A 12,399-nucleotide genomic window follows, 5' to 3' on the forward strand; every position below is an offset into this window, starting at 1 on the left:
GAGAGGAATGCACAGGAGGTCACATTCCTGACTCCACTGCTGTGGCTTGCCCCATGTTTAACTCTGCCTTCAAAACAGGCTGTATTATTTGAGCTCTGCACTTCTGCGCACACACACACACACACACACACACACACACCAATCCCTCTTACTGGCCCTAGAAACACCAGAATGTCTCTGTTAAACAGGGTTAGTAAGACATTCCAATGTTTGTCATCACTGGGGTTGATGTGTATTATTTTCCTCAAACCATAGATATCAAGTTTTAATAGAAACCCCAGTGAACCATTTCTTAGGTTCACATCAGGTTAAAAAAATATTTCCAGGAACTAAATACTACAGTTTTAAAATCAGTGTTTGCTCTAGTCTTGTTTTTATTCCTTTAGACAGTACAGTCTAGGACAGTAAATGCTTCACTGTTTAATTGCATTAAAATAAAAGTGTATGTACTTTTAAAAAGGTCCCAAATTTCTTTATCAAGAATGTCAAGTCTTAGAAACTTTTGCTTTCATAAAGCAAGCGTTTCTGATAGTGTCTGGTACCAGGGAAGAGAGTTCTCCTTCTGTGAGGTCACAAAAGGGGGGAAAAATCAAATTACCTTGTTCAGGTCCTAGTTGACATATAATAGTGGAAAAAGCATATAAAGCTCTTTTTTTGCACATAGGAAACCTATCTCAATGTTGCAACAACTGCATCTGTAGCATGTGTGTGAGATTATCTTTAGAAAAATAAAACATGTTAAATAAATGTTAAATGTTAAATAAAAAACAGTCAGTGAATAAGCATGAATAAATATTAGGGATGGGAATCACAAAGGAATATTTGCTCCTACACACAGGATGTTTAAAGTGCACCACCTGCAGGACTATAGAAGAACTGCAACATTTTAAACCACTTGCAAACTGAAAATAATAATAATATTAAAAAAAAAAGTAAAATATATATCACCATACAAATGAATTGTGATATATAATTCTAATAAATACGCGTTTTTTTAAATAATTTAACAAATAGAAAATAATTTATGATAAAAATACAATAAAGCAATTTAATCAGAATAACTTGTGCTGAGGACCATCCCAGATCTACAGGGGTTCCACAAAAAGTTCAGAAAATAAAATTCTCAATGATTACACATTGGTTTCATTTCATTGCCCCACTCCTCTGTGAGAGGAACCCACGCACACACACACCAGCGCAAGCGGTACAAGCTGGACAACGCAGAGAGTCTCTCAAAAGCTCAACAGCAAATTACCAGGCCGAGGCGCCTGCATCGCAATTCCTTTAGCTGAAAACAAACCCATGTATTCGAGACCCTTAGGAATCATGGGGTGAGAGTTTGGCGTCTAGACTGTGCAGATTCCAAGAGTTCCAGCCAAAAAGAAGAAAAGAAAATGGGTGACTGAAGAGAAAGAAAAAAAAAAAGCAAAGAATAACCCCACACGACAAGGTCCACTCCACCACAGTCCATACATGTTCAGAACAACTGTTGGCCTAGAGAGGAACCCGGGTATAAAGCTGACACAAAGCATTAAAACAAACCAGCCAAACACAAAAAAGTCTGAAACTTAATATTGAACATTGCAAAATATAAATGACTATTAGGAAGTACAGACTGAGAGTTATCACTTTGACCCTGTCTTGAATCAATACTTTGTGTAGTATCTTGATATCAAATAAATACACTGGCTAAAAGTAAATAAGTGAATAAATTCAAACAGGAATAAATAAATCCAGAATTCCAACGAGGCCCCCTGGTGGCACTGGAGCCCTGAGTGAATGCTTCTATCGCTCAGACCTACAAACAACCCTGCAAGTCATCACTTGAAAACTGTAGTTTTAATGTTGCACTGTGCATATTTTACTCAAGGTGACACCAATGATGAACACACATTATATTATATCTTTTACCTGAGGAGATTTCCACTGAAGCAAACTTTTCCACTTTCTGATAAAAATATTCTTCTAGGTTTTGTATATAAACAATGAAAACCAGGATTAAAAGCATCGTTACGTCATGTTTTTTTTTTTTTTTTAATCTTGCGGTTCGTCTGCGGGCTTTGTTTCAGAACGTTTTGAAGTCAAGGCTCGGTATACTGTATGTTCGGCACTGGTGTATATTTGGCATTCCACTGGCGTGATAACCATCTTGTTTTCATGCTATTTCGCTGTCATGGTTCAGCACTGGTTCCATCAAAGTCATTCAAATACATCCTCTCACTGCCCAGCCCTACTATGTACTAAGCACATGTACAGTAGTAAATAAAGAGTAATGTATCCTCAGGGTTTACTAGTCAGTCATTTCCTTATTACTTATAAATAATCAGATAGGTATGTAGATACCAGCAGCAGATCATTTAATAAAACCTGTAAGTCGTAAGGCGGAGGTTCCATGGATGGAACTAGTTTGTCCAGAAAATACTGTACATACAATCAGAATGAGATCTGGTCAAACTCTTTATTGCGTTCTTTGAACCAATTTAGTGCAGCAGGGTGCTGAAACAGGCCACTGCATACGTTCATTTGTGTCAAATTTTCTTAAACTAAGATAACCAGAGTAAATAATAATAATAATAAAAAAGAAATATATATAGTCTTTAAACGATGATTTTATTTATTATGGGGGGGGAAGCTGTCCAAACTTGCCTGACCCAAAGTAAAAAATAAAAAAGATAATTGCTCCTAAACTTTATAACTGGTTGGGAAATCCTTAGCTGCAAACAACTGCAATCAAGCTTTTGTGATAACTACAGGTATTCCCTGACTTACAAACATTCCGCAGATACGAACGGACTGCAGTTCTACTTCCGTTTCAATCACGGAAGTAGCTCACGTGTATTGTACAAGAAATAGACACTGCAGTGCACCAGACACATATATTTACAATTCTATACAATATTTTTAGTATGTAAAAGAATGTATAAAATGTCCAAAGCCTGGTATACTGTGTGTGTGTGGGGGGGGGCTGGGTGCAGAAGAAATGAGTCGGCCTCACTGGTTTTAATGTATCAGTCTGAGAGCACGATGATAGAAAATACCTGTCATGTAATTTGTGTGAAATGCATTTCATTAGGCGCCATTATGGTTTTTGGCCACATGACGGCAGTGTGGGGAAAGGAGACAGATTTATTCAAGTGGATTGATATGCTTTATTATTGTATATTCGTGTCAAAGGCGCATAAGACTTACTTTGTCTGACTTAGGAACAAATCAGGCTTATGAATGCTCCCGGAATATAGATCCGTGACTACCTGTATATCTAAATCCTTCACATCACTGTGAAGGAACTTTAGCCCGCTCTTTCTTGCAGAACTGTTTTAAATCAGCCACACTGGAGGGGGTTCAAGCATAAACGGCCTGTTTAAGGTCATGCCACGGCATCTCGATCGGATACAAATTCTTAAATTTCTTTAGATCGCGGCATGACGTTTTTTGAGATCTTTTAAGAGTGCTTCAATTTCACCTTCAGACAGGGCCTATTTAAGTTTTTTTTTTTATTCAACAGGTGTGGCAGTAATCAGGCCTGGGTATGGCAAGGAAAATTCACCTCAGCTTTTCAAAAGGAAAAAAAAATCATGTGGTTAACAATTAAAGTTTAGCAAGCGGGAGCAATTACTTCTTCACATAGGGCCAGGTAGGTATGAGTGACTTTTTTCCCCTTTAATGAAGGAAATCATCATTTAAAAATTGCATTTTGTATTTACTCGGGTTTCTTGACATGTCAAAATAAAATTAGTTTGATGATCTGAATAAATTAGGAGTGACAAATTTGCAACAAAAAAAAAATCAGGATGGGGACAATTTTTTTTTCACAGCACTGTATGTGTCAAAACACTGCTTAGAGCATCAGACTGCCCCCTTCAATAGTGCACGCTGGCACTATTTCTTCTCCAAGCAATCTCTGCAGACACACGCGCACGCACACACACACACACACACACACACACACTCATCTGTCCACAAGATGTTCAAGAAATCGTGATTCATTAAACCAGACCATCTTCTTCCATCGCACTACGGTCTAGTTCTGATGCTCACGCGCCCTGTGTAGGTGCTCTCGGTGGTGTACGTGGGGTCAGCATGGGCACTCTGACCGGTCTAAAGCTATGCAGTCTTATATACAGCACGCGGTAATGCACTTTGTCTTTATTCACCTTTCTATCATAGCGAGGATAAACCTTTTCATCAATTTGTGACACAGTAGATCGAACCATTTCACACCAAGCTCCATACCACTGACAGATCAAATCGGTACCTGGGTATCCTGATAATATCGTACCGTATTCCCTCGTGATTACGGGGTTTATTTTAAGCATACACACAAAATGCTGACTTTGTTCAAACACCAAAGTGTAGTTATCTTCTGGATGCTAGATTTTAAAAATGTTTAAGTTTTGTCGGTTGATTCGGTTAACAGACTCGATTGGTCAGTTTCTGTTTCAGGATTGTTTGCTTAAAAAATATCACACATTTCGCAGAAAATACAAACCTCATACATCTGCATTTTGAGTTTATTGGTGGTCGGTGCAGTACTGCCACCTACTCGACTGGAGCGTAGAGTGGAAGATCGATCAAGCAGGAAAAAAAAGTAGAAAACCTAACTTTTTCTGAAATGAGATAATCAATGTTATTCACTTTACACGTCAGTCATTTTTAATGTTATGGCTGATCTGCCAGGGTAATTCTGGACCCCAGACCACTTGCTTGTATCCCTTAACAACCATTTTTATAGACAATATATTCTTCGATCCACGGTTGCTCCTGCGGGCAGAACTGCATTGGACATTCACATGTCAAACCCATCAAACTAACTGTAAACTCTTCGTAACTATTATGAACAATTCAGATATATTAAAGTTTTATGAAGAGAACTTTGATCAGTGGTGAATAAATTACTATCCTGAGCAACTTTTTGTGCCCAGTAGAGCTGGGAATCAATCCAAATTGATTTTTTGGCTGTTGTGATCTTCGATTCGATTTAATGGCACTAATGTTTACTGTCCGATTTGTCTCAAGCAACTTTATTTCTGTTATATGTTTGGAAATATAAAATAAAACGGAAATTAATAAATATCCAAATGCTGCGTAATTTGCATTGTTGTTGATTTAAACGTCATGTCTCAGATAAAATGCTAATCTTTTTTTTTTTTGCAGATTGATCTCCCTCTCCACGCTCCAGTCCAGTAGGTGGCAGTACTGCACCAGCCACCATTAAACTCTAGGATGAAAAATGCAGATGTAAGCAGGTGTGGTGTTTTCTAAGAAAATGATCTCGCATCAGAAACTGACCAACCGAATCTGTTAACCCGAATCAAGAAAACGATTTCAAATCACACAGCTCTAGCATCCAGAAGATAACTATACTTTGGTTAACTTAAAATTTAACCTGGTAACTAGTAGGGATGGTACTCACGAGGGAACATTCGATTCAATATTATCAGGATACCCAGGTACCGATTCAATTTGTATTGCGATTCTACAAGTACACAATTTAATAAAAATCTTAATTGATTTTTTCCTTAGTTTTCAATTCTAAACAAACCCGGGAGATAATTTGTTCCTACACACACAGGACACTGGACAGCCTGTCAATGTGTGAACACTTTAGAGATCAGTACTTAGGTTTTTTTTTAAGTTAATTTATGGTGTTAATATGTTTTGTTTCAGCTAGAAAGTTTATTAGGTGTCTTTGTTAACTAGTTTTTGTTCATTTATCTGGTTTGTATTTAGCACCTTGGTTCAGGAGGATAGCTGTTTCGTTTCACTGTGTTCTGAACTGTATATAGTTGAAATAACAATAAAAGCCTACTTTACTTGAGAGATTATGAAGGATCGCATAAATTGAAAAAAAAAAAAAACAAGAAGAATGTAAGAATTAGATTTTGGCAAGAGTGTTTTATTCTATTTGACCTTTTTTTTTAAAATTAAATAGATTTTTGGCAAACCAAGAGAGCAACATTTCTTTTCTTGTGTAGTTTTTTTTACAATACAAATACTACAAATATATATATATATTTTTTTTTACCATTGTCTTCACGACTGACGATTTATAACTGAGACTACCTGTCTATATCCTTTCTATTACAAAAAAACACAAAGTATCTATCTATCCATCTTGCAGCATGATTTAAAAAGCGATGTAGCCTGTTGTGTTTATTTATTTATTTTTCTTTACTCAAAATGTTTGTTATAGCTGATACAAATGAAATGTTTACGTAAAAGTTTATGATAAAAAAATAAAAGAGAATAATATATTTTTACACAATCACAAATAATGTATACAAATGCACACTCAGAGACCTTTTTTTCATAAAAGCTTCCAGAGTGTTTACACACATGCAGGTAATCTTACTGTACAGCTTTGACTTGTAAATGAAGCTTTCTTTATACGAGTGTTTCGCTGAACAGAGAATGTGTGTCGTTCAAACCTGCTTGGTGAGAGACAGCTCCCGCCAGGAGAAGCCTCTATAACACCACTTCAGCGAATACTGAAACGGCGCTGTCTTTAGCGAGCGTTTGGGACTCCTAACAAAAGAGCTGAAACGATTCATAAACGGCCCTGAACGACAGCCTGAATAACCCTGTTGACCCTCCTGCCTACTTTACAGGACAGGCCGCTCGGTCTCAGCTTACTGGCAGCTGGCAGGAGGGTTTTATAATTTTTTGTCTCTGTGTGCTTGTGTGTGTGTGTTTGCCAACCCGCCTGCGAGTTGTCAGCCTCGGGTTGCGCAAGAGCGGATCCGCAGATCTGACATCTTTCTGCCTGCCGTGACAATGAGCATGTTATGGGAAGGAACTGCTGAGGACAGCCGCGCTCGGCGTACGTCCTGAACAAAACAGAGGTGTCAGCACTGACCCTGTTATCAACTGCGCGTCATAGCAAACTGCGGATGGACAGCTGAGAGCAGGATGTAAAGACGGTCTGGGGAACGAGTCTGAGCTCTTCAGTGATCGGGTCGCACTGTTTATCCTCACTGACATGAATGCCATCGGTATGTTTAGCTTAATCACAGAGGTTTCCTTTTCCCCATCCTCACCAAACCACAGTTTTCTAGCAACATTTACCCCTTTACATATAAAGAATTCGCAAATCTGATTGGTACAAAGTATGCAGTATACTGAACCAGCTAATAAAAAACCCACAAAACACAGTTAGATTCATTTTTTTAAGCTAAAAGATACTGGTACTTTGTCTTACAATTTTTGTCAAAAAAAAAATTTTTCCCCTGGTATTTTGGTCCATCCAAGTGCCATCGCGCATCAAGCGACAGATACTCCCCATCCTGAAGGTATATCCATCATTTCTGTGGCAATTACTTAAGGGGTCAGGGAGCCAGATCAATGCCCAACTGTACATCACACATTAGGGGAAATTTGGAAATGTCACCTAGTTTAACCTGCATGTCTTTGGACTGTGGGAGGAAACTGGAGGCGGGATACCCAAGATACCCAAGGCGGGAACAAACCCACACCCTGGAGGTGTGAACCACTAAGCCACCGTGCCGCCACCAACAATTTTTATAACTGCTAAAACCTAAGCGCTAACATGAACCAACTTGTTTAATAATACGACATTTATGACTATATAAAAAAAATAATAAACTGTTGGTTATAGAATAATAATGATGATAATGATAAACCCCACCTCAGAATGTGCTGTCAGTGCACAGCTCGTTATACTTTTTTTTTTTTTAAAAGCAGAAAAATGTCTGACTTCATAATCAAATCAAAATCATCATCATCAGAGATAATATCCCTTTAAACAAGCCATCAATGTATCCTTATCCTTATCAAAAGTTACATGTTTTACTGCTAGGCCTCCAATTTGGCAATAAACACAAAATTTATTCTGTGAACATGATGCAAGAGTGATGCTTTGAGCCCTGACTTCCTATTTTCCTGTCCAAAAATATGGCAAAAAGGAAACAAAAATCAGGAACTTCAACTTTAACTTCCTTACCGTGAACTGCAAACACGTTGCAGGGTTGAGTTCCATGGCGCGATGAGTCCCTCTTCCCTCCGCTCTTCATGAAGTTCAGAGCAGGCAGACTCGGCCTCCGTTGGTCGCCAACAAATTTCCCTGGCTGCTGCCCCATAAGGGCAGGGTGCCAGGCCGGAGCCCGGAATCACAACCGATCACGGTTACGATCACGGGAGCTTTTTGATGGAAACAGACTCGTGTGCAAGAAGGTGCACGCTCTCTCGGTCAGCGTGACCTCGAAATCCCAAATCCTAAACCGTGACGCTTTTCCCTGTCCGCCAAACCCGACCCAGATCTCCGCCGAATTCGTTATGTGTGTCATGAATTGGGTAGCCGCTGAGAGGCGCTGAATTCTTACACGTTACCAAGGAAGTAGATCGTACATGAATGAATTGTGGAATTCGGACGCAAAGCTACATTCTGTGATCAGAAACGATAATCTCTGCATTTTTAAAAACCGATTAAAAAGAGCACAACGTAACTAAAGCATTCAAAGTCTGAGGCACATATGAGGACCTGATGGAGAACCATTATTAGTAGTATTATTACTATTATTATTATTAACTTAAATATTTATCCTGAGAACGTATACAGTTAATAATATAGAATATTAAAGCGATGATTTGGATAATGTCAGTACCAAATGTACTGAAAAATTGCATATATTTTAAAAATGTATAGATGGATTTTTTCATTGGCATTTAAACATTAAAATAAATACATGATCAAAAGGGTGATGATAAAAAAAATTAAGGGAATGTGATCAGTTTACACTTAATATTAGTGCATGTCATAGTGTTGTTGTTATTGTTGTAGTTACTCTGAAATATCTGTGCAAGCTGTAAATCCATATTTCACACACAGCCTTCCTGCTGTAGCATTAAAGTCCTGCTGATGTGCAGTGTAACAGACCCTGACAATAAATCAGTACTCACCTGGAAACTCTTTCTTGTTAAAGGGCTCACTTTTAGCATCGCCTAGCTAACAGGTCTGCACTTAGCCCCAGCTTCACCCGCTAGTCAGCTAGTCAACAACAGGTTAACTCAAGTTGGCAAGTTTTTCAAACAACTCGTGAGCACTAAGCCGTTAAAAAGCCACCGCGTGAACTCATCGCGAACTCAAACACACTGCGCGTGCTGCCAGACTCCTCTCCTGGACTTCCGCGTGCAGAGGCTCTCGCGCTCTCCCTTTCTCGCGCTCTCCCTCTCTCTCCCTCCCGGGCTCCAGATAACGTTACACCCGCACCTCAGGCACTTCAGCTCCGACACTCACCCTGACTTTATTCGCGCTTGTCCGAGCGCTGTCAGGCTGTTTGTGTAAAATAAACCCCTATCCGCGACAGTCAGACACACACCCCCGGTACGGACACCCCTGACGGCTTTCGGTGTTTTTGAGTGTGGAAAGAAGTTTTAAGGAGTATAAATGTCTATCGAGTAGTCGTCGACGCAGGGGCCGCCATATTTCCATACGCAAGGTGGGCGGGGTCCTGAGCAGGATTGCGTCTGACGTCATGACGTCTGTTACTTCCGCCAACAAAACTTTCTTGTCTTTCTGGTTTTCTTCCCCTCCCCCTCCCCCCTATTTTTATTTTTATTTTATTTAATATGTTGAATATACGTATGGGTTAAATGTTGAATATTTATTTATGTGTATATATATATATATATATATATATATATAAAGTTTTTTTCCTTCTTCTTTTTTTCTGTGTGTGTGGGCCCCAAAAAATACGTACATACCTCACCTTCAGGTTGTTGGCCTTTTTTAAAGTTGAATTTTGGCAACAATGCGTTGTACAGTCGACCCCCGCAAAGTCACGGTTCAGAGTTCACAGCCTCAGTCATTCACAGATTTTTCCGAACTAGTAATTGTTTGCAGAAACCCCGGGAAAAAACACTTGCTGCCTTTTTTTCATGGCAATATATTTTTTTTATGCGTTTTAACACTAAACCATTATTAACAATACATTTTCTGATTGTGTAACAGAAATATTAACATAAATCCAGCTACATTTCCATATTAAATATAATACTGTATAAATTTTTTTAGTACTGTAAAGAGAACATAAAGCAACCATAGAGGAAAACGCGGCTTGGGATAGTGAATTATTACTGTATTTCGCCTAGAGTACTTATACCAAATAAAACGATAGCGCATACCAAAGAAAATGTGCTTGCATGATTTACAGTGCATATAGGGGAAACATCAATATCTTACGTTTTAGCACTGCTAAATATTTAATAAATATTTAGGACTTAAACTTTAAAAATAGAAGTTTTTTATCACGACCAAAATTACTTGTTTGTTTTTTTTCAATGCACAAGTGTACTAGGAAAGTAACCCCAGCAAATTTCAGGGGTCGACTGTATTATGTTTTCTCTAAAGATGTCAGTAGGCCACTCTGTGTCTATGTGTGTGTGTGTGTGTGTGTGTGTGTAAACACATCTATCCATCCATCCATTTAAGAACCTCTGTAGTCCAACTAAGGATCATGGAGGCCAATAGTGACAATTGTATTTATTCCCATTTTTACAACTGTGTTTTTAACACTACAGGCAATTTGGGAACGGCAGTGCTAACCACTAAGCCACCATGCTAACATATGGGTTCCTGAATTAAAATTTAATAAAATTATCTTCGAGCCGAAGTTCGAATTTCATGTTCGTGTTAGGATTCAGATCGCTATACTGTATATGCAGTCATTGTAAGCATATAAAAAAAAAAAAAGCTATTTAAAATTTCCATAGCAAATTTCATTTCCATATCAACAATATGTTAAATATCATAATATTTATTGATAGTTTTCAGTGACTACATTAAGCATGTGGACAACTTGAACTTTGAAGGCCTTAAATATTTCCACATACTTGTATGGAATACAAACAACAATCTTTAATCAATCTTTAGTGAACCTTTATTTCCCCGCTGCTGGAGTGCAAATGAATGTGAAAGAACTCTCAGTTCAGGTTTTTTACACGCCTTCACCTCAGAGTGCCGCTGTGGATATTTGCTGTGTTTTCTCTCCTAGTGACGCTTCACATAGTGACGCTTTAATTAGAAGCAGTTTTATAACATATGGGACAAACTGGTTTTAAACGTTACCGCAGGAAATTCTCCACTTTCCTTTTCTTAGAGTAAGACATGCTGTGTCTTGCTTTCATATATATAGCCACGCCCACCTTTTAGGGAAAAATATAGCTAAATTACTGTATATTAATTATTCTCATTTATCAGAAAAGCCTCGGGATAGAGCAGTCACTCGGTCCGGATCTGGACTGTGGTCATCCATCTAGTGATGCCTGAATGCAACAACTAAGGAAATTTGAAATGACTGGTAATAAAATCAACAGTAAAATCCACAGCTGTTATTGTAAGAGCATTTCCAAATGCACACACAATGTGATGAGAACTCTCAGGATTGGGATTAAACCACTGTCTGGATTTACTTTACTAGAAAACTTCTACTTAGTAAGACTAATCAGAAGAAAAGATTAGACCAGAAAAATGACCTGAATGTACTGAATGACCATGACTGAGTATACATCTGTGGAGTGGAACAGGCATTTTCCAGGACTCAAATTATGAAAGAATAATTTTCACACATGCACCAGCCAAAACATTGTGTGCTGTAATCAAAGCTAAAGGTGATTGAATAAAATCTTAAAGTCTATATGAATCCCTGGTCAAAACACAGGAACAATCAATAATTTTACTCTATTGGTAAAAATGTATAACCTGGGTTATATAATTTATTACCACTAGATGGCAGTCGTACAATCAAACATAAGTAAACACTGCCCTCTTGTGGCAGCATGCAGTTCTTACGTCTTAACCTATACCCACAGTATAATGCTAAAATAAATATGGCTATATAAATATAACTATAAAGATCCTATAATTAATCTGTTATTCTTTCTATACACAATCATCTGCATAGAAATGATGTGAAGAACAGTGGTTCTTTTTTCAGTACAAGGTCCAAATAAAAGACAAAACAATTTTTTATATCCCATGCACAAATTCTAATTAAATCGTTCCCTGTAGCAGGCGTATAAATTTATAACCAAATGACATACAGTATATATATATTTTTAAAATGCTTCTTGTGAATGCAAGGATTTCTTCATGCCCTTTGTGTGGAGGCGGAGTAACCCTGGAAGAAGACACGCCCATCAGGAATAAAAATGTCAAAAGAAGTTTGTACTGTATTTGATTTGTAGAGACGCTTCCCTCGATGAGAACGATCGATATATTATAATATCAAAATAATGAACAAAAACCAGGGAGTTTACATTTAAAGGCCTAAACACACACACAAAATGTACATGATGACAGCTTATAAAAACGTTCTCCCTCACCCACTCATTCTCTATACCACTAGGTCACAGGAAGCCTGGAACCTTTTCCGGGGCCTCAGT

At 38.1% G+C, this 12,399-nt stretch overlaps 1 protein-coding gene across 1 annotated transcript in view; it reads right to left on the minus strand.

The window, feature by feature from the left end:
• abl1 (c-abl oncogene 1, non-receptor tyrosine kinase) overlaps nucleotides 1-9,440 on the minus strand; it is a 41,748-nt gene extending 32,308 nt beyond the window's left edge. Inside the window, exon 1 of the mRNA XM_053485305.1 lies at nucleotides 7,961-9,440. Within this exon, the coding sequence (XP_053341280.1) occupies nucleotides 7,961-8,096 (136 nt within the window). The 5' untranslated portion in view covers nucleotides 8,097-9,440. The remainder of the gene's footprint in view (nucleotides 1-7,960) is intronic.
• Nucleotides 9,441-12,399: the final 2,959 nt, after the last annotated feature.

Source organism: Clarias gariepinus, chromosome 24 (assembly GCF_024256425.1).
Source record: "Clarias gariepinus isolate MV-2021 ecotype Netherlands chromosome 24, CGAR_prim_01v2, whole genome shotgun sequence".
Taxonomy (NCBI): domain Eukaryota; kingdom Metazoa; phylum Chordata; class Actinopteri; order Siluriformes; family Clariidae; genus Clarias; species Clarias gariepinus.